Source organism: Dermacentor andersoni, chromosome 4 (assembly GCF_023375885.2).
Source record: "Dermacentor andersoni chromosome 4, qqDerAnde1_hic_scaffold, whole genome shotgun sequence".
NCBI lineage: Eukaryota > Metazoa > Arthropoda > Arachnida > Ixodida > Ixodidae > Dermacentor > Dermacentor andersoni.
Window position 1 is genome coordinate 61560683 of NC_092817.1, and position 22635 is coordinate 61583317.

General features: G+C 44.6%; 1 protein-coding gene and 1 long non-coding RNA gene across 8 annotated transcripts in view; one reads left to right on the plus strand and one right to left on the minus strand.

Moving 5' to 3' along the window:
* The window catches only part of LOC140217339 (uncharacterized), a 20085-nt gene extending 16831 nt beyond the window's left edge, over positions 1-3254 (plus strand). For all 3 annotated transcript variants that reach the window (XR_011893854.1, XR_011893853.1, XR_011893855.1), the window contains one exon: positions 369-3254. This is a non-coding gene — a long non-coding RNA (uncharacterized lncRNA). The remainder of the gene's footprint in view (positions 1-368) is intronic.
* The window catches only part of LOC126536199 (23 kDa integral membrane protein-like), a 25885-nt gene extending 4035 nt beyond the window's left edge, over positions 1-21850 (minus strand). For 3 of the 5 annotated variants that reach the window (XM_055073856.2, XM_055073857.2, XM_055073855.2), the window contains exons 1-7: positions 21538-21850; positions 11370-11570; positions 9932-10012; positions 6408-6506; positions 6209-6322; positions 4954-5037; positions 4750-4869 (exon numbers count right to left, since the gene is read on the minus strand). In XM_055073856.2, coding sequence (XP_054929831.1) covers positions 4795-4869; positions 4954-5037; positions 6209-6322; positions 6408-6506; positions 9932-10012; positions 11370-11570; positions 21538-21594 — 711 coding nt within the window. In that variant the 5' untranslated portion in view covers positions 21595-21850 and the 3' untranslated portion in view covers positions 4750-4794. Of the gene's footprint in view, positions 1-3566; positions 4870-4953; positions 5038-6208; positions 6323-6407; positions 6507-9931; positions 10013-11369; positions 11571-21537 lie in introns of those variants that run through there. The other 2 variants (XM_050183088.3, XM_072287846.1) reach the window with 2 other exon arrangements.
* Positions 21851-22635: the final 785 nt, after the last annotated feature.

The window sequence follows — 22635 nt, forward strand, 5'->3', positions numbered from 1 at the left end:
GTTCGAAGTTGCCGACCTTGCATAGTTTGAGGTTCTTAAATCGACATTGTGCTTTTAACATTCGATAGGATTTAGCTTTCTCTTCTAATTGCAACAAATTTCATTCGAATTTGTTCAGAGGTTGTCTGTTAAGAGAATTGCTGCTTCTCACATGTTTTTAATAGGGAAGTTGGAGTTGGCCTCGACCCTAAAGTTTTCTCTTAATCTGCAACTCTCCATGACTGTACTGTTTCTCATTACCCAGAGTGCAGGTTTGGAGGAGCATGATACCCAATTCCCTTAAAATAACTTGTACACACACCAGAATTTTCATTTGATGACTGTGCTTGTGGTAGCAAGTGCATAGAATAGTGCCATCTATGTTGCAGGCCACAAGGAAATGCAGCAGGTGCGGCTAGCAAACAAACATGAGCATGACCCGACATCCTTAACCTCTGCCACTGGACACACCACAGAGTGGAACATCTCGTGTTTTCGTAAGCATGGTTACTTGCACCTTTCAACTTTTTATTTCTTATCACAAGAGGTGCAGCTTCCTGTGGTGTCATCTTTCAACAAAGGCAACTTTTCCTTCCAGCCCAAAGACTTATGTGGGTGTGCTTTAATCAGAAGCTGTATCCTTCTGTCTGCATGGCGATGGACTACATTTGCATTCATAAAAGGCAGATGCCAATTTTCATTTTATATCAGGCTCCCTTCACAACTTTCCTGCTAACCCTTTGAGGTGCTGTGTACATAATTGTGGAGACCAACATAGTGCATTAACAGCAAAGGCATTGATAAACACAACGATATTGAAAACTTGTTGCTTACACTTTAAAAGACTTCTGATTGGAATAGTGCTGCAAGTTTCAATAAAAAAAGGGCAGAATGTTTTGGTAGAACCAGCGGGAAGGTCGATGGTTGGGTATATTTGCTCTATGTTTGGGTGTTGTGGTACGTAGTTCACTTCCTTCGTTATTTTTCATGATGTTTTACACCAGGTATAATTTTCAAGTGGCTAGATAGGTGCTTTTGAAGCCTGCTAGACATGAAATAGTTTATCTTATCATATTTGATGTTCCTGTAATGAGTTTTTGCATGGAGTCCACTTTCTGTAAACTTGACAAAAAACACTAAATAAGTGAAAATTCTTAGTCTGTTCTGCAGCTGTATGCTCCTAATTATTCTGAAGACGCAAGAAATTCAGTAAAAGTAAGTTCTCAATCAACAATTAATCAGCGCCTCAAAGGGTTAAAAAGAAGCGATCCAAATGCATCGCATTATCTTGACAGCTGTAATTCTCATGATTGGTTGAGTTAAAAATTGATATAAAGAATATCAATGTATGAAATTCCTGATATAACGAAGTAGTCAACTATTTATAGCTTGTCCATAGAACATCTATGTGTTTTGAATCTCAGTATGACGAAGTCGGTGTATGCATGATCTCAATTCAGTGAAATTTCAATTCCGTAACAAAGCAATACTGGGGCAATAAATGGGAACTTCCACGGATGTTGATGGTGAAATGATAGAATTACAAGGGGCTGCTTGTGAACGCATCTCTCATACCGCGCACTGCGTGACTAAGAGCAACCGCTGAAGTGGAGCAGCACCATGTTACATATAAAGTCCAGTGTGATAACATCCTATCACACCCCCTGTGCTGTATGCTTTAGGTGTAAGTGAAAGTGTGTGAGGGTGAGCCGAGGAGGATGGTCGCTTGATGAGCGCAGTCTTTCTGTGTGAGCCAAGGAAAAAGGGGGAGGGGAGCGAGCTCGCGGTAAAGCCATCAAGTGCAAGCAAGGGAAAAGGGGGGGAGGGGCTAGTGCAGGTTGGTATGCGTCTCCTGGTTTGGTGAGGCCGTGGCTGCGCATGGCTGTCAGGGCGACCGAGTGCATATGCAGCTCGTGCACTTTTTTAAAGATGGTCTGCTGCGTGTTCTCATAGTTGGTTTGCCAAGATGGCCTGACATCATGTGCTCTGTCTTCTCACATGTTTGATACTGGAGGTTGTGTACTTTCAAGTTCTGGAGATGCGTTGGAGCAAGTCTACGCTGCAGACGCCTTTCATGGTATCATTGTCCTACTGTGACACCATCGGCCATGGAGGCAGAGTGGACGTGAAAGTGTGGCTGGCTTTGCTTTGTGCCTCCGATGTAAAGATATAGTCGACACAGCATTAAACCGTATACTGTGTTGCCGACTCTCAATTCAACAAAATTTTTTTGAATTGAAATTTGCTTTATCCGATTGCTCAATAATTCAGAAAATCTTGCTGCCCCCCTTCCGTGTAAGGAATATTAGTTGGTGTCTGTACTTATTTGCAAAGAAGGTCGAATTTCAATATAACGAAATTTCAGTGTAATAAAACAAATTGCCAATTTTACTGACTTTGTTATATTGATGTTTAACTGTGTTCATAATTTGTACATTATTAGAGTTGTCATGGAGACTCAAGTACCCTTTTAGAAAAGCAGCATTATAAAAAAGTAAAGCCATTTCCACGCAGTGAAAGCTGTCAAAATAGTGAAGCTGGTGGTCATTTTCTCAAGTTAGAACTCAACATTTTCGCTCTGGTTTTGGTAGTTAAAGTATACCACTGCTACATCATATCATTTGTATACCTTATGTTAAGCATATGATGTGTAACGTATGTACTGTAAGCGTGGATGCAGTTAATTTATTGCTAATAACAGTGGCTATGTGCAAGTTGTGTTCATTTGAGATTTTTGGCAATGAGAATGCTTTGGAATTTGTAAAAGTGAACAACTGTTTAAACTGAAAATGAAAAACTGAACAACTCTTCAAATGACTGTACTAACTTCGGGCTATGTGGTGGAACTCCTATTGCATCTATGATACCCCAGAGTTCAGTTGTCTGAACATAATTGTTCTTCTCACATTGAAATTTGTGCCAGTAAGAGTTCCATTGCACAGTTTAGAGCTGGCTCCAAGCTTGGTAGTAAAGCACAAAGTTATATTTTTGTGAAACACAAATATGCTTTCATAATTGTGTTTTAGGTGCATTGGTGCATTGCTTGCAGGCTATTTCTTGGCTTGTTATAAATATTATCTTCAACAGTTTGCTTTGCAATGGAACAAGAGCACTGATCATTTCAAAAGCTTATTAGCGTGAGATTGGCAGCCTGTGGAATGTAACAGAGCTGTAATACTTATCTTCAGGAGCGGACATGTAGGATGAAGGATTCGCTACTTCTGCAGTGTGTAATTCTACTTGAATAAACTGTCTTCAGTGCTGGTGAGCAAGAACTTGCGTTTTAGTTTTGCATAATTATTATATATTTCACCTAAGCATGTTTGACATGAGCATTTCATATCTTCTATGAAGAAACAAACAGCTGTACACTGACAAAATATCATGTGTGTGTTCTGTTAATGTTTCCAGTTGCTTTTACTGTTGCCACATTGAAAACACGAATACAGATGAAACAGTTTCACTTTCTACATTTACTCAAATTAGGTCGGTCTTGATTCCAAGCTGATGCTCCAAATTTGGAAGGTCAGGAAACAATAAAAAGCTTTCCTCAAATGCAAGCCAATCAAAACAATAGTAATCAACAGTTGCAAAAAGCAAATGACATTTATTACCAATGTGTGGCGCCAGGGTTGCATTTGCCCCAGCTCTGTGTAGGCAGCATTGTACTGGCACAGCTTGTTTGGTTCCAGTGTCTCGCCGGAAGTAAACTTTTCAAAAACGACTGTGCCTACTCTCCGGGCATTCATTGTGGTCAAATTGGTGTACTGTTGCAGTGAGGTGTAGTACTGTGTGACTGCGGCAACAGATAGTAATGGCTACATTACTGCTGGTGTTTAGTAGTGCTGCTGTTAACAGCGCGCCATTTTTCTAGCTCCAATGGTGTCTAACAAAATTCTCTAATCTAAGCTGACCTAGGAGTCTCGTAATTAATTTTAGAAAATAAATCAACCTAGATTTTAAAAAATACAGTATTTTTAGTGCAGTGTTACTGCTGCATTTCATATACCCTGCAGCAAAAGCAGTAATGCAACTGTCTTTGAAGCTACTGCAAGTAGTGGCTTAAAGTAGCCAGTTTTTTGTGGTTACTTCGGCAGCTTTGTTTATACCGACAACACCTTACATCCGCTCGACCAAATCTGACCAGGCAGTCGTGTGGAAGTAGTGATACAGTAATTTATTATGAAGGCAACATGTGCAAAAAAAAAAAAAACATTGCCTGCTTGTTGGGCTGTTTATGGAGAGGTCATACAAATAGTACAAAACGTGTAAGTTAAATCTCAGACAGCAGTTTGAGCTAATGTCTCAGTGCTCTGTCACTCTGTCTTGGCAGGACAGCCATGATGAGCCTCTGTGGCAGGTCCATCCACTCTTTGACAGACCAATGAATTTATGAGCAGTTTATGAATTCTGAATCGGGAGAAAGCAATGACGGAAAACAAGCTTCAGTGTAACATGAAATATCCACCAAACCAACACGCAAAAAAAGGCAGTAATAGGGTTAATAGCTGGAATAGTGTTCTGTACTCAAACAACACTCAAAATAACGACCACAACACTTTTAATTACAGATTAAATAAATGTGTCGGCTGCTTGGGTCGAAATATGTAATCTGCACCAAGCTACAGAGAAATATTCTTGCTGCCAAGCACAGCTTCATGGTGTCCATGAGCACTTCATTGTTTCGAGCACCTCAAGAACAAAGTAAAGATACATCTCGGTTCTATCACAAGCAGTGTTTGGATAGTATAGACGTGATGATGTGCGTACGTGTGAGAGATGACCCTTGCTGGAATTTCGCCATCACAGTCCTCATTACACAGCTGTAACCTTTGGTCTCGGCTTGCTCGTCATCCTGAGCACGTAGATGGCACTGGCTATGCTTCCCACCTGTAAGAAACAGGTCAAATGAGTACTGGATGCTGTACCCACTCCGTTCTAGAGCTGTTGAAGACAGAAAAATGCAGTGCCTACCTGAATGAGTAGAATGAAAAGGCAAATGAGGCCCACAGCAAGACTCTTTCCCATCAGGAACCTTCTCATTTCTCTGCCACATCCCTGTGGGAAGCATGAAAAGAGGTGCAACCTGTGAGCTGAAAGGCTTAAGAGTTCACCCAGTTCTTATCTCTGTTGCTTCTTAGTAAGTTTTGCTTAGCTACTTACTGCAGCATGTCTAAGGGAACCAGTGTACTAATTGTAATGCTCATTTATGCAAAGAATTTATGCAAAGAGCTGCTGCCTAGTCTTGCAGTACCTGCAGCACTGCAGCATAAAAAACAAGTTTATTTCTCTGGTTTCATTTTTGGGGGGCTTATGGAAGACTAAGTATGCCCAAATCTGTGTTAGCTAGCTAAAACCTTAATTTAATGGGCTATTGTGTCCTGGCTGCAAATGGAGCAAGTATTACTGAGGAAAGGATTTTCCCAGAAAACATACATTGCTGATGAAACTCTGCTAAACCCAATTACTGCGCACTGAGCATGAAAAAATAAATTGCAGCAATGCGCAGATTAAAGCAAACTTGTTTCAATATCCTAAGATTATAAGTAAACTGCCCACAAGAACAGTGGCGACTACACACCATTATTTTTATAAACCTAAAGAAAGGCTTAAAGGTCTGGAGCTTTTTGCATCATATTCAAATAAGTTATATGCAAATCAACAGAATGTATGAAGCTCTGCTTTTAGGAAAATGGCCATCCACCTGACTACAACCTAATGCTACAAAGGTAACAATTTTTGCATCTTCAAAAAGAAAACTTTGCTGCTAAAGAAACATTTACGTTATCCTGCTCCTAAGAGGAAATACAGGACTACTTGTCTTCCTGGGGCAGTCGCTCTACCATCTGAGCCAACCAGCAAGTTAACGGTCTGAAGAAATGTAGGTGTATTCCTTTGTAGCAGTTCTCTATGGTCAGGTGGACGGCAATTTTTAAAAGTTTGGTGCCCTACAGAGGCTTCTGACTTTTTAGGGTGTGATTTTGCTGAATGTGTCATTCACAGAGGAATTTAGAGTGTCGGAACGCAAACACAGTGCTCTTCGTTAATGCTATCACTGAAGACTTCGAATACTGAGTCAGTGAGCATGCCATTTGTGCCTTGTTTTATGAGCAATGGTTATACTGGGGCAAATAAGATTCTCATGGAATTCACAACTGTCTCATGACTCCACTTCCATTGCTGCGATGGGTTGTTGAATGTTTTGCAGCTATACACTACGCTCACTCACATCTTGGTAGACTGCAGCAGCCTCCTTCTCGTGGTCGTAATAGAAACAGCTTCCCACGTAGTCCATCTCCAATGCCTCATAGTCCTGCGGCCCAGCTCCTCCGCAGCACTGGAGCTTTGTTAGGCAACAGTAAAAAAAATTATGTCCACACTGTGTGCAGAAGTGGTCCCTCATTCGTAAGTGCCATGAATTCAGTTACCTTGAACTGAATGTTGTCTAAGAAGTATTCAATATCCACAAATGCATTCTTGGACTTCGTGATGAGTCTTCGAAAGGCATTTGACAGGTATATGTCCATCTGCATGAAGAGCATGATTAGTATAGTGCAGAGTCTTGGTGCTGATGCTGGCACAGAGGCTTCCATATAGAAGCATAACAATGCAGTGGCCCTTTAGAAATATACAGGGTGCCTTTCTTTTTTACGCCATACAGAATTTTGAAAAAAATTGCCTGTGACAGATAGCATAATTGTATTCCTCTAGCTGGATTACTTGAAGCAGCAAACTTGCACAAAAAAATCTAAATTCATAATCTACGAAGTAAGAAAGTGCACTAATTAAATTTTTAATTAATTACATTACTGCCCGTATTGCAATTTACAAATTGCATCCAGTGAGTTTGCCAGGAACAGCTACTTGAAGCAACTTCTAAGCACTGCAAGGGTTTCGATATGTGCACCGTGAGGCTTGTGGTAAAAATTCACTAGTGTTCAACTTTTTTTACCAAGCCACCATTTTATTCACTGAAGCAGAGAAGTATCTGGAATGTCCATGTATTCTGGCACACACTTTAAGGATGAATATCTCGAAACTGGCGTCATGCTGAAAATTTGTTTACGAACGCTTACTCCTACCATATTGGAATGTCCGATAGCTTGGCATGTGACTCCTGTAGGGCGAGGAAACCATTGAGCACCTATTGTGTATCTGTCTTCGCTATGACGTCCAATGTCTCTCTCTCTGGACATCTTTAAACCGGGTGGACTCGAGACCTTTTTCGAAGTTAAAGATACTCGAACCATGGCCACATTCGTTGCTGGTACGAAAGGATATCCATGCATTGGTGCAGATTTTGAAATGTATCAGCATGAGGGACGATTTATAGTCCTGTGAATCATTCTGCATACACAGCGTTCACTCCCTCCCTCTTTTCTCTTTGTGTTTCACTTTTTCCCTGCACCCTGTGTAGGGTAGCAAATCAGATGCTAGTGTGGTTGACCTCCCTGCCTTTCCACTCCTTGCTTTCTGTCTCTCTGTTGAATGTCCATCATATTTACTGGTGCATCACAGTGAGGACGAAAGGTGAACGAGTTGAAGGAATGGGCAGGTGGTTTTATGTGCAAAATTGTAAACTCCCTGTTATGCAGAATAATATTTGGCTCAGGTGTTCATGAGAACATTGCGTAACAGCTAGGCAGGTTTATGTACCATGTTCAAAAACTGTTGCAGAGTTCAGGCGCAGAGTAGTTTGCGAATAGGCAAGTTTGAACTGGCTTTGCTATTTCACTATGTCACATATGTTCATTCAGCGTGGTAGGCAGAGGCTCCAGTGTAGTGGCATGCTGTCAAGCGAGTAGGTAATATGCATGCCTGTACAAAGTGCGGACAGTGAGGCAGGATTTCACTCTGGCAGTATTATCAAAGCAACCAGTGAATTTTCTTCATAAATGTTTCAAATGATTACAAAATTGTAATTCGAAGGAAGGCAGTGGGATAAGTGATTAATGCACCTGCAACCATCTGTGATCAGAAATGAAAGTTGGCCTGAATAGTATGTGCTTACACTATTCATGGTTATATTGCGCTCAGTTTTACAAACACGATATTAAGGAAGGACAGGACGTGGACGGATGTAGCGCAAACTACCAACTGTTTAATACTCTTAAAGAACGCGCTTATATACAAGGAGATATGGAGCGGGGGGGGGGGGGGGAATTACATATAAGATATGACAAGGTGACGACGTGTGATCATAGTTCGGGTCAGGCATACATTGTTCACATGCACCCGTTCGCCCTGGCAAACTCGACCTCAGCTTTGATAAGCGCGATGGACGGAGTGCTTACGCACATCTCTTTTTCTTTAGCTATTGCAAGTGCCTCCCATATTTCTCGCTCCGTTTTTGTTTTTGATGTTCCAATGACTGTGGTGCTTTCTATTAGCGGGGAGCATTTGCATTGTTTGCAATGTGCGGCCAAGTTGCTAGGTGCTGTCAGAAGCTGACACGTGTATTTGTGCTCCCGTAACCTATCATTTAGACAACGTCCAGTTTGCCCAATGTATACTTTCCCGCAATCTAGTGAGATTTGGTAAACAACTGAAGTAGCGCATTCCACGTACTTTTTTGCGTGCTTAGTCTGACAGACCGTAGCACTAGGGTTGGCCTCTTTGGATCCTGCGTTCACCCTCTTGCACATGCCTTTTAGTTTTTGCGGGGCGGAGAACAGAACTTGAACATCATGGCGTTGGGCTGTCTTTTTTATCCGATGTGACAAGCCATGGATGTAAGGCAACACCACGCGTTTTTTCAATTTTTGCTGTGTTTTCTGCCTTTTCCTGTTGGCTCTGATTTCGGGCAACAAGTTTTCACAGATTTGCACCACCATGCTGTTCGGGTACCCACTGTTTCTTAAGCGGCTTACTTGCAAATCGATGCTCTCCCTCACAGCATGGTGGCATGATTTTTCAATTGCTTGACTGATGCAAGCCTTGGCGATGCCTCTTTTTATGATTTATGATGAAAGGCAGAAAACACAGCAAAAATTGAAAAAACGCGTGGTGTTGCCTTACATCCATGGCTTGTCACATCGGATAAAAAAGACAGCCCAACGCCATGATGTTCAAGTTCTGTTCTCCGCCCCGCAAAAACTAAAAGGCATGTGCAAGAGGGTGAACGCAGGATCCAAAGAGGCCAACCCTAGTGCTACGGTCTGTCAGACTAAGCACGCAAAAAAGTACGTGGAATGCGCTACTTCAGTTGTTTACCAAATCCCACTAGATTGCGGGAAAGTATACATTGGGCAAACTGGACGTTGTCTAAATGATAGGTTACGGGAGCACAAATACACGTGTCAGCTTCTGACAGCACCTAGCAACTTGGCCGCACATTGCAAACAATGCAAATGCTCCCCGCTAATAGAAAGCACCACAGTCATTGGAACATCAAAAACAAAAACGGAGCGAGAAATATGGGAGGCACTTGCGATAGCTAAAGAAAAAGAGATGTGCGTAAGCACTCCGTCCATCGCGCTTATCAAAGCTGAGGTCGAGTTTGCCAGGGCGAACGGGTGCATGTGAACAATGTATGCCTGACCCGAACTATGATCACACGTCGTCACCTTGTCATATCTTATATGTAATTCCCCCCCCCCCCCCCCCCGCTCCATATCTCCTTGTATATAAGCGCGTTCTTTAAGAGTATTAAACAGTTGGTAGTTTGCGCTACATCCGTCCACGTCCTGTCCTTCCTTAATATCGTGTTTGTAAAACTGAGCGCAATATAACCATGAACGTTCACCAACTAGCCCCCTTCATTGCTTTACTAAATGCTTACACTATTGCCTATTCAAACTCATCTCTCTCTCCTTAGTATTTATGGGGTTAAGAAGGTAGTGTGATAATTAACCTACCTGTCGGATTTGTGGTGTTATATACTGGAATACTGATCGAGGGTGAATTGTGTTCCTTAGCCCACAGAACATATTAAACCAAGGTGCACTCTTACCGCTTCCTCTTTGGCATGCTTCCACACGAGGCCCATGACAGCTAGCTCAAGGATGACGAAGAACACCATGAAAACATTGTACTGCAATGAGAGATGGAGGACACTTTAAAAAGACAAATGGAAAAAACAAAAGAGCCTACAAATCAGCAAATATAATTTGTGGTGTTTTGCACAACTGAAAACTACTTTTTTGGTGACAACATTTGTTGCACAGGTTCCCTCTGCATAACCTCTAACTGAACAGTGTTTAATTAAAGAATTGTGGGAAGTTTGGAGCACTTATGTGCATCATTGATGAAGCCATTTCCTGTTGGCATGTGCCTTCCACTCTGTCTGTCTTCTTTACGATGTGCCAAGTGATAGAAAGATTTTCGCATGTGAACTATATATTGCATTTTAATGTACTAATGTCCATGTACAAGCCCATGGTCACTGCACCAAGAAATGGTTTGCAGAAGTAATTCATTTTGGTGGGGGAAAAATGCAAAATTCCTTTTGTGCTTAAATTTAGCCGCACATTAAAGAACCTCAGCTGGTAAAAGTTATTTCACAGTCCCCCTCTATGGCAAGCCTCATAATCATATTGTAGTTTTGGCATGCAAAACCCCAGTATTTAATTAAGTTGGGAGGCAACAGGCGCTTCTATCGCTTCTCCATAGTGTTCCTCACATAGTACAGCATGTGTGCTTCATTGTGTGCAGCATGTGTGCTAGTCGCCTCATTGTGTATTTAGGGATGCCAACTTAGGCAAAAAGGCCACCGAAAGAACGGCTACCCCACAATCATAAAAGGTAGCTGAAGTAGCTGAGAAACACAATCAAAAAAAAGAAAAAGTGCTCTTAGGTTGTGCATTTAGCATTTGCAACTCCTGCAGCCCATTAGCGGTGCTGTCACATTGACAAATTTGTACATGTTAGCAGATTTTTTGTGAAATGCACAGAACTATTGAGAGACTTGTTCGGATGTCCAGTTGACTTGTCTGAAGAAGCTAGTGCTCTTCCTGAGGCGCGGTCTCGCAGGAAATCGGGTCTTGCGACCACCGGGCTAGACATGCGCATCATGACGCGATAGCCACGCACTGGCACACCTCTGATCTCGGAGGCCAGGCCACCAATGTCACAGTCGCGTGTGAGATGGAAGAGAGTGAGTGCGGTGAGTGCGTCGACGGCAGAAGTTTCATGTACTCTGCCCAGTGCTCTACGCTTACTGCCGACATGCCCGCCACTTGGAAAGAGGCACTGGCATGTCATAGAGCAACACTACTACCTATTATCTGGTAACATTGTCATAGAGTTACTGTATATATGCTACTAACGTTTTAGTAGCATATACAGTAAGTCTAGGGCAGTGCAGGGAATGCAAGAGACTGAAAAAAGAAAGAAAGACTGTTGCTTGCTGCCAACCGCGCAAAAGCGCAGATTGTGTTTGTGTGGCTGACCGCGATGAGTAGGCGCTTGCTCTGGAAGAAAGCTCCGCAGCAACCCAGGAAGCCGACGAGCAGTAGGCAGGCGCCGACGAACAGCGTGGTGATGCTGGCCGCCCAGTAGTTGTCAAACACGGTGAAGTACTCGGCAATTCGCCGCACATCCGGGTCCGAGCGCAGCAGGCCGCCCACCACAAGAAGCACGATGCCGAACACCTGCACAGCAACCACGCGCAGATGGGGAAGAGTTAGGCTTAGCAGGCACGGCTGACAGTGCTGTTCACATTGAACACTCGCTGACTGACCACACGTGATCAACATTAAACACTTAGAAACACAAGGGAGGGGGGCAGGGGGAAAGCAATTGCCCCCCCACTTTAAGAACAGGAGGGGGGGCAGAGTTGGTCATTTGATCCCCCCCCCCCCCCCGGCCACTTCTGAAAACTGGGAATACTACGCTTGGAGTCCCGACCAAGATCACGCGAGTCTACAGAAAGCCGCTTGAAGCCATGCAATGGGAATCTGACCTCTCCGCCACCTGCACACGGAGTCTCGGCCACATTGGTTCTGCGGTGCACTCATCACCGGTATGTATATAACACACAGGGTCTGCTAGGTTCCAGCTGGTAAATTTTCCCACCTCTACAAGTCCACAGTTGCCTTTCAAGACTTGCTCTAAGCATTGATTCGGGCTACTAGGGAACCTCAGTGGCACAATTGAGGTTCCCAGTATACTTTCAAGACTGCATTCGTGTATTTGGCCGCGAAAGGTGTTCTCGCGGTGAAACTAGAGGCAGCACGAAGCATTCGCTTCTCGCTGCCAGCGCTCTTCATCATGCCAGCGTTGTGACAGTGAGTGCTCGTGGTCATCGAGTGAGATGTGTTAATATTAGCCTGTGCGTGCATGACGCCATGCTTGTCATAGGCGTATCTACCGGTGTGTGTGTGTGTGGGGAGGGGGAGACTTGGAGGCATGCCCCCCCCCCCACCCCCTACACACACACACTGGCGAAAGTGGGCACTGTCGGCTGCAATACAACAAAACAACAGCTGATGCCAAGTTTTCTCTCGGAAGTACGTCCTCATAGGTACGATTTCTGTATTGCGTATCCGCTGCTTGGGCAGCTAGGATTGTCTTTCGGGCATCATCGCCACATGCTGTAGGAGATAGTGCTTGACCGGGTGCCCTAAGCAGTTAAGGGTTACCGTGCTTTGCGATGTGAGATGCCTGCAAGACATGCCTTGCAAGCCTACATTGCTAAGAAAGCTATTGCTGGGCATTTCAAAATAAGTTTAATCTACCACCACCATCACATGCTTGTTGGGGCCGTATAACTAGCCATGTTTCAAAACATAAAATCAGGTTTGCTTCTTATAATTTACTGGTATTTAATCAGTGTTGCAATGTTAAAGATATTGTCGCCAGATTTAGTAACTTTTTTTGTCTTTGCGGCAAGGTTTTCTATTTAGCAATCAGCTATTTTTTTAGTGACTTGAATGAGCAGTTGGTGATATTTTAACGACTTATAACTTAGAAAGGTTGCTTGGAAAATGGCCTTCTAGAATGCACTTTAATATTCAAAAGCTACATATAAGTGGCCGAAATTCGCTGTGCTACGCATAGGCTCTGTGACCATGATGAACCAACGGTTGCTTTCACATTAGTAGCCTTCACACTGTTATTGTGTTTCACAGCACAGTGGTCATTATAGCCTTTACATTGTGTTCACAAAATTGAGGTTTCTTTATTATTTACAAAACCTATTTGAATGCTTTTAAATGCTGCGGGTTCAGCGGTGTCACCAAATCCATTCGATTGGTAGACATATGCAAGCACATCTATATAGCTAATTTAGCAAAACATTTTCTGTTCAGATTAAGAACACAGCAGGCGAATAAGACATATCGACTGCGTTAAAAAAAAACCGTCGGTATCGGAATGGCTGAGCTCGTTCACGTGTGACCGAACAAATTGTTTCCGTTTCTCACGGCGGCTTTCAAGTAGATGTAGGGCGAAAATGTGGTATTTTACTTGTACAAAACTCTGATAATTGTCATTGCCGTTCTAACAACACGCGGCCAAACGCGTTCCACAGAATCTCCTTCTGCTACCACGAACATCGAGAAGCACGAAAAATGTAGGGTTAATATGTAGACTAAGTGCATTTTCATGCTAGGAAAACTACATTGCTTGTCACTTAAACTATCCTGTATTTGTAAGCTTCCAATGTGCAATGTGTAATGAAATATTTAAGCTGACATAATCCATTATGTAAAAATTAGAAGTGGATGATTGAATACAGTCTTTTTCGGATACGAGTAGTAACTATCAAATATAATCTCAGATAAACGCAGACGCACATATATACAGCAGGAATACTTATTTTGCTATAATTAGGAACACACTTGTACTGAATAGACGGTCAGCTGTTATGGACATTTAGGATCATTTTAGGTAGAATATCACTACAGCTGTCACGAAAATAAACTGCACAAATAGCCGCTTGACACCTTTGGAGCCTGGTGGCAAACAAGCCTTCCAAGAATGACAGGCTGCTGTATGACCAACATTCCAAGAACACAAAATAAATATTTGTTGAGAAAATATCAGAAGTTATGGAAAAGGAAAACAAAGCTAATTAGGTATTTGTGTGCTCTAGACACAATAAAGTGCCTGTTGCAAGGAAAGCATCACTGGTTGTAAAGTTGTTTTATTTGGCGCCTTCGTTGTAATCATGTATAACCAACTTGCCCACCAGCATGTGCTCAGTGTAAAGTAAAAGATAAAACTGCTACATGATTAGACTACAAGAAAGGCTAATCGGCAGGCCAGAAGCAAAACTAGCCGGTTGTCATCTGTTGGACGAAAAGGAGGGGAACTGAGGGGCCTGGTTTTGTAAGGGCAATGGTTTTCTAAGAATGCTCGCACATATTTGTTAGCCAGGATTAACCCTATAAAACCAACAGATAATGAAGAAAAAAAAAGAAGGCATAGGGGAAATTTGTAGTTTTTAATTGAGATGAAAAAATGAGACGCTCAAGGAAAATGGAGGAAGGAAAACTTTCTGACGTTGAGAGCCGAACCCACAACCTCGGCATACCTGCACGTTGCATTACTAATTGTGCTACAGCGACGGCAGTTCCCACGTCCATGCATTCTTGGGTATTTATGTATTTTTGCAAGATGTAACCCAAGGAGTGTTAATGAGCGTCGTGCTTCCACCACAAAACCCCCCAAAAAACCTGCATTACTGATTTTGTTCCTGAATTGCTTGAAAACTTGTCACTGATTTACTTCTGATAATTATAATTTGCGATACTTTGTTTAGCAGGTGGAGAACAGTAACCCGGTTTTAGCAGCCGGTTGTTGTGAAATATTTCGTTAGTTTTGGTATTCGAAAATATTGAATAGTTCATTTTCTAATACGAATAAAATATTGCACACAGACTATTCGTATTCGAAACTTCAAATATACGCCCACCTTATAGTAAATACACCAGTAAAGCTAAAGCCCCACATATATACCCTGCTAATAGTTCACCGTTTTCCTTCAGCTACACGGACATAAAACCAACAGTGACACTTAGAAGGTGGAGCTTTGTGGGCATGCCCAGCATGCCCCACTACACCGCAGCCTTCACAATGCAAGACATAGAAGAAGGAGCGGGAGCACTGCGGATGCCATGTTTGATTGCCAATAACTCCGCTTCTTCTGAACGCATTGAAGTACTTTTTGAGCAAAGTGTTTCTGAAACAGCCTATTTTCACTCCAAATGCATTTTTCTGCTGCGATAAGTGATTCAGGGCCCTTTGAACTCTTTCCTTATCATTGGGTTTTTGTTGTAGGTTAAGCCATCGTTTTTTCTCAAGAAACTACTGCGCTCAATATTTTATGCAATATATAAACAAAAAGCAGAATGAATGCACTTTTCACGCATAAGAGTTTTATTAATGAGATCTATGTCACAGAAAAGGTATAAATTGCGAGAATCATGATTGTGGGATAAAATTTCACAAAGCTTGTAAAGACACGCTTGTATAAACTAAGAAAAATATGCAACAAAAATTATGAGATAAACAAAATGTGTTGCCGTCTAATAGGCACTATCTCCGAAAAAATCAAATTTTCATTGAGCAGGTATTCTACTACAAAAATTTAACTGCAAGCACTACAGTTGGGTGTGCTGGGCTGCGGCTGCCGGTGTTCCGGGCTGGTTTGCGTCATCGTCGCTCTCAGATTCAAAGTCCGAGGAAAAGCCAGCATACAGACTCGTTGCTGCTCGATCCATCGTTACAATCAGCCACAGACGCAGTGGCGTCATGACATCTGCGATCTTTCGAAGTGTGCGTGCCGCTCCCGGAGGCGTATCTACCATTTTTGCTTTCTGCTTTGATGATTGCGAAATTTCCGAGCGCATTCAAAAATTTGGACCGCATTCAAAGATTAGCGCCTGGCATGAAAAAATCGGAACTGCTTAGAAAACAAAAATGCAGTTCTCCTTCCCGTTCAATGGCGTAATGTGTTCGTGAGCGGTGCGGAAGGTCTCTAAAGCGGCGTTACAACCATTGTTAGCGGGCTAACTGTACCCAATGGGCACGGTACGGAAAGAGTTAAAGTCATATGCTCAAAGCCCTCTATTATTTGCCGCTGGAGGGCTTACCTAAAGTCCTTCATCCCGTGCACCAGTACCGAATACGGAGCCACCTCCCTGCCTCCATTGCCGTTATCACTGACAGTGCCAACTTTTAAAAGTGTGGCACAACCATATCATGTCTTCCCACTCCTCGCTATAATTCCATGTGGGCCTTGAGAGTATTGACAATAAATCAATAAATTATGACAGGGGAGGCAGGAGTGCACTTTCTTTGGCAAGTGCACCCCTGCCTCCTTGTTGCACTTCATCTGCACTTGTTAAGCAGTGCGATACTTTCGTCCTCAGCTTGACTACAGCTCGCGCATCCCGCGCTGCACTCTTCGATTTGGCTTCGTGCAGGGGCCATAGATAGTTCAGCATGAGTTCACGGGTATCCTGCACTTTGCATTTCTTCTTGCTCCGTGCATTTCTTCTTGCTCCGCCAGACTTCACAAATGGTGTATGAAAAATCCGAAGACACCTAAGCACACATGAGTCGTGAGCGCGAAAGAATTAATGCCCAATTGAACGCCGCTAAGTGGTCCTTCGAGCTTTGCGCTGCAAGTGGTGTACCATAGCGCCACGTGCTGTCTGAGCCAGCAAACAGCAGCAGCCTGCTGTTCGAACGCTGCATGCCACCGACGTCTTGCGCGACGAGAGACCACGCAAGCAGCAGCTAAGCTAGATGGGGGTGAGAGAGGGAGATACGGACCGCGTGCCTGTTTCGGAGAGCTGGAGCGAGGGTGACGTGGCGTCGCGGCGATGCCCTCTTCGCTCACGCAACACCTGGCTCGCTATTGCGGCAGCATGTGTAAAACCCCTTAAACTTCCTAAAGTAGCGACACTCTCCTCCGCCTTCACTCCTCCTCGTTTCTCTCACGCTCCCTCCTCGACCGTGGCGCCGCCTACACTGCTCGAGCGTAGCAACGGCGCCAACATGCGCTCCTCGCCACTCCGTAGGTGCTTCTCGAGCAAAAATGGCGCTGATGCACGGCGCGAGGGCCCACGTGATGCTATTAGGCGTATAGCGACGCGGCGTGGGCCTCGGCCAGAGCGGGCGAGGAGGAGGCGGCATTCTTCAAAGCGTGCCACTACTTTACGAAGTTTAAGGGGTTTTAAGCATGTGTTCCCTCCCTTTCGCCCGCTCTGCTCCGTAGAGGCGCGCCCGTGACGGGGTGTCGCAGCTAATGACAATGGGAGCTTAGCCAGGGGCCATTTCGCTGTTACTGATGGCAGACGCCGGCTTTTTCGCTTAATTTTTGACGCTTTCGCATCAAAGAATAGGTGGGAAAAGGGGGGCGAGGGATAATTTTCGGTCAAAAACGCGTTTCGGATTTCTTGCGGCAAGTTCCCCAACTATTCGAGAAAGTTCCAGCAAAATTCCAACCATTATATATCTGCGCGGTAATAGACCGAGAATATGTATTTTTAGGTTGGCTGTAATTTAGGGGGAAAAAACGCGTTTCGAGTTTCTTGTATTTTATGCTTCCCCAATTATTCAAAAAGGTGCCAAAATATTGCAGTCACGTCTGTCCTGCAATAATGCGATAATTCATTTTTTTTAAATGAGCTGATGGCACCTCAGATAAATGTGTCCATATGACCATCCTCTTAGAAGTTCATTCGTGACGCGAGGAAAAGGCTTAGCATGTACACCATCACTTTAAAAGGGTGATTTCGTCTTTCTTTTTTTATAAGCTTAGCAGTGGTATGAGGGGCGCGACAGTATGTGTGTAAAGGCTGATGAATTAATTCAAAAGTAACAAATATTTGCCCGTAACTGCAAAGCAAGCAAAACCCGAGGCACTTGACCACAATTTACCGCTACGTGAGGCTTCACGCGGTCACCTGGTTTCCTGCGACATGCATACGGCTTCGCGCACTCAAGCCATATTTTACTGCCGTTTTCGGTGCACGTTGTACTCTACGGTCTCTCCGCCATTTCTAGTGCGCACATCTGGATCTGTAAAATGGCACTCAAGATCGGCACATGCCACAGCTTTGGAAATCGGCACTTTTTCACGGAGCCGAGTGCAAAAGTGGCCCGCGCCCCTGGCTTTCCAAGTCAACGCGAGAGATCGACGCAGCATCTTCACCCCCGACGCTGGACGTCTCTGTTCGGTAAGCTCTGGTGTTTCAAACGACCACAGCCGGTCGCATATAGCCAGGGGGTGGCACATCAAACACGTGCCAACACCCCTCCCCCCCCCCCCCCCCGCTTGACCTCCCCTACACCAGAAATTTGTGTTAGTAGGTGTCTTCCCAGCGCCCTCCTTCCTCCCCCACCCTGGTCAAGTGGATGACCCCTCCTCCTACCCTACGAAAAACATTTCCAGATACGCCACAGGCCACGGCCCTGTCAGTCATAAAATTAATTTGCTGGCTCAAAAGAGATTAAGAACACTTTTCAGTAGTTGGTACTCTTTGTGGCACGCACACGGCACGCCAGTTTGAAGAAAAGCTTCAGAAGAATGCGCGTCCAAGGCGACAGCGAATGCAGCGGTGCGTGCAAAAGTGGCCAAAACGAAGCGGGAGATCGAAACCAATCTCGCAGAAAAACGTGGAATACGAGAATGCCGCACATACACACGTTCCTGGGTGGTCTTAGGGGTCACGCGCGAAGTATTTAAATGAAACAACACTGCTCTGAATCTTTGAAGGCATTTTCTTCATTTTGCATATCACTGCGATAGCAATTATATGGACACTCCTGGCGAATTTCTGCCGTCGCCGTGATGTTCCGTATAAAGTCCAAGGGCGATAGCATCGTCATCGCGCGCCGTATGCTGTATGTGCGAGGGTGAGCCGACGATGGCGGCTGAATAGGTGTTCTGTGGCTGAACCTCGTGTGCGCGCTGAGCCGTGCTTCCGCAAGGGTTGCAGAAGATAGTGCCAACCTTTCCTCCTTCCCCCACAAAAACCACTTCTCTCTCGTGTGCGCTAGCGCGGCCGCGCGACCTCTGTTTTAAAAGCGATCTGCGCTGGGGGACAGAGTGCGATTGCTGATAGCTTCGTGTGCGCTGTGTTTTCGCAGCTTAGTTTGCGTTGAAGCCAGAGACAACACGGAGGTCACTTCTCTCGTGGCTGCTGCTGTCGCGCTTCCTCACTCCAGCGTTTTGACAGCGAGCTTCCGCGCTCGTCGAGCGAGATGTGTTCATGTTTGCTTGTGCGCGCGTGACGCCATGCTGTTTAATTTAGTTAGTAAGCGAATGTTTACAAGTTAATACGACCGATGAAATTGTTAGTCTTACTTCGTATAGCTGTCTACTAATTTGCTATCGTCATTGATGCTAGGCCTTTCGGGCCAAACTGCGACTTTTTTTAACAGCGTCCGAGTTTGCAAAAACTATCGTTTCTACTTTGCACACACTTAGCTCTGGAGAGTTTACTCGGGTTAAATATGATGCAGATTGCTGCTGCGGACTCATAGATTTAAGTGTCGTTTATTAATGCAGCGTCACCGTGAAAGAGCGCGACACCTTCCCCCTGCAGGTGCTTTTGCCCCGTTGAACTAGTGCCCATCCGTGTACACCTCCACTATTACGTTTACCTCATGCCAGTCCTGTGCATCATATAGTAGTATACTGCACGTTCGCGCGAGACAGTGTTCAGGTATTTCCGTTCATTCTCGCAGCAATATGTGCACATGTCCACTTGCAGTTGCCTGTGTTTCTGGTGGTGCGTTGACACAAACATGTTTTTGCACTCTGTCCGCATTCCAGATTTGGGAGCGGTGAGCCGCGCATAAGGCAGTCACAATTGCTGTGGTATATAGTCTGTATATGACGGCTCTCCACGCTATATCAGTCTAGTTACTTATATAACGGCAGCAGAGCCGCGACAAACACAGAACGAAACTATATGCCTCGGCCGTTTTGCTATAGACAGTGCGCGACCCGATCCGTAGACGCGATGGTCGCGTGTTCTCAGAAATCTCTGGAATGCACGCTATGTACAGGAACTCTTGCATTAAGGCGCCAGAACACGATGGGATTTTACTGGTTTAGGTGTAACGCATCGCCATGTCTCCATTGATGCACTGGTGCTGATGTATTGCAGTCAACGAATGGCACATCGCGGTGGCTTACGTATACTGGAATTGGTTCTCTTAATCTCTTTCTTTCGTTCGTTCGTTCAAATGCAATATACCCGTAGTTTTCTTATTCAGACAAAGGAAAATAAAATAAAACGACTGGTGTCACATTTCCCTCGATTTAATTATGAAATTGAGGGCGAATTCAGAAAGAAAGGCAGGGAGCTTGGCTCCTCTCACTTCAAAGTTTTTTTTTTCTTTTTGTGTAACCGAGTGTGTGCCTTAACCGTTGCGTCCGCACATGCCTTGCATAAATAAGCAACAGGGCTAGTATCTCTTACCGTAGCGGGATTTTCGGCCCTACTGCGGCTTGGATAATTTGGTAAGGCATATGCCGCGGTCCTGTTTGATTACGACGCTACATTGCGTCCTTGGCATATAATCACGCCATGGCAATAGAGGTTACCCCTGTTTCGTATTCATGCGAAGCATGTGTCGACACAACGTGGTCGAGTAAACGAAAAACAAAGGGATCTTGCAGTAACTGAGAGGAGTCAAGGTCAGTGCCATCCTGCATTTGTCCTTTACTTATCGGCTCTCCGCACAGTCTGCATCAGCAAACTATATACGGATATAATGCATTTTGTCGTAATTGAGAAAGAAATAGGTTGCGCGGTGATCGGTAGCCACATTCATGCGCTGCGCGAAGCGCACTAAGTTCGAATTTCATTACATGCATATCATTATCCGTACATACTTCTATGACAATGCAGCGTCACATCCCTGTCTGAAAAGTCTCATATGCATGGCACACCCGGTTTTAAAAACATTCTCATCCTTAATATCTTTTTTACATATAAACAAACTTTTTATCGTGCTTGACTGCGTTTGTTTACGGAGCTCACGTGCTTGCATGGTTATGCTTTTCAGTGGCATGTTTGCGACGTTCGCAATATTAAAAGTAGCCTAAACTTTCACTTTCCACGGACGCACATCATGCATATCAACATGCGGGTAGAAGCTCTTTTTTTTTTCCACTGGGGGAGCGGTTACGAATCGCCCGTGACAAGGATGGCAAGCAAAATTGACTCACAGAGTGACCGTAATTCATTTTGTTTCACTTGTGTTGATAGTCACAGCTTTTGTTAGTTTACATGCACGTGAAAAATAGAGATGTGAAATCTCTTTGCAAGCACATATAAACAGTTGTCTCTTGACGTATACTGTGGTCAAAAGTAAGGGTATGGAAATTATTTCTAGAAGCATATTTAAACAGTTACCTGTTGATGTATACAGTATTTGCCTTCTGTACTGTTACGGCGACAGTAGTTCGACCTAAGGTCCATGCCCGAACCAACCAGGCAGCTTTTGCCAGCTTTGTATGCATTTCCTTATACGTAGCACAGCATGCTCGAACTCTGTATAACAAGCGGTTCGAACACTCATCGGAAATCGATATCGGCGCAAAAACGAAGACTCCCTTTTCTTGTTCGACAGTGCAGTCTGCATACTCACCCAAATGAAGACGCTGCTGACGAGGAGACAGTAACGAGCCGCAAGTAGGCGCGCCATGTTGCACGTGGACGCGTACCGGCGGTTCCTCAACGCTCCCGTGATGTCATCGCGACGGCCACAAACGTTTTAGGCATCACCTTCGGTACAAACAACATCTCGACGTGTATAAAAAAGTATGGCGGGTTCCGACCGCGCCTCTATAGTCTCTAACTGTCGCTCCTGGCTGAGAGCGTTGCCTATACCTGACGGCAGAGCCTTATCGCCCAGAGCGAGAGTTCTTTTTTTTTTCTCTTTACCGTGTTTCTTTCTTATCACACCGTTTCTTTTTCCCTTTCTTGCCTACCCTCAATCCACTATCTAGCCCTGTACCTGGCCGCGTATTACACGCAGGTGAAAGAGCGGTCGTGATGGAGGAGGTGGCTCCGTGTTCGTCAGCAGTCTCCACGCTCTCATCATTGGGATAGGAAGAGATCTTTGAGCCGGACATGCCTTCTGGGTGCGCGCGTGAAAGGTGTTTCAGCGGCAAGGGAGTGCTGTGCTGCGCTGTGCTACGCTACAGCGTGCAGACGGTCGCCAACGCAACCGACTGACGCCGCCGCGAGCACTTGCTGCTAAGCCGATCCATAAATCTTTTTTTGTTTCCCTGCCTTCCTCGTCAGTCTCGCCTTCCCAAAGCTTCCGCCGGTCGCCGTGCCAAGTAAATGTAGAGGCGTGTTTGTCCCCGATCGAGGGTCGCGCCCGTCAAAGGTTTCGAGAGACAACGTTCGGCGTCAGTATACTTGCGTCGGTGATCGCGTTACGGGAGCTTGCTTACATACAGGCAGTTGTGAAGGGGTGCTTACATTGTGGCCTTTTACAGAATGCACGGGCACTTGTATATTTTCGATTTAACGAAGATTTTTTTCTTTTCTCTTTAAATTTTCGGACATAGATTCAAAGAACCTAGTGCGTTGAAAACCTCGAAGCAACGGAGTGAACTCAACGTCCCGCCAGATTTAACGAACGCTTTGGGAGAAATGTTTGTATGCCGGGTTTCCGGTCGAGGTCACAGACGCCGTTGACCTGTTGACTTACTTTGCCTCTCCCACAAAGAAATTC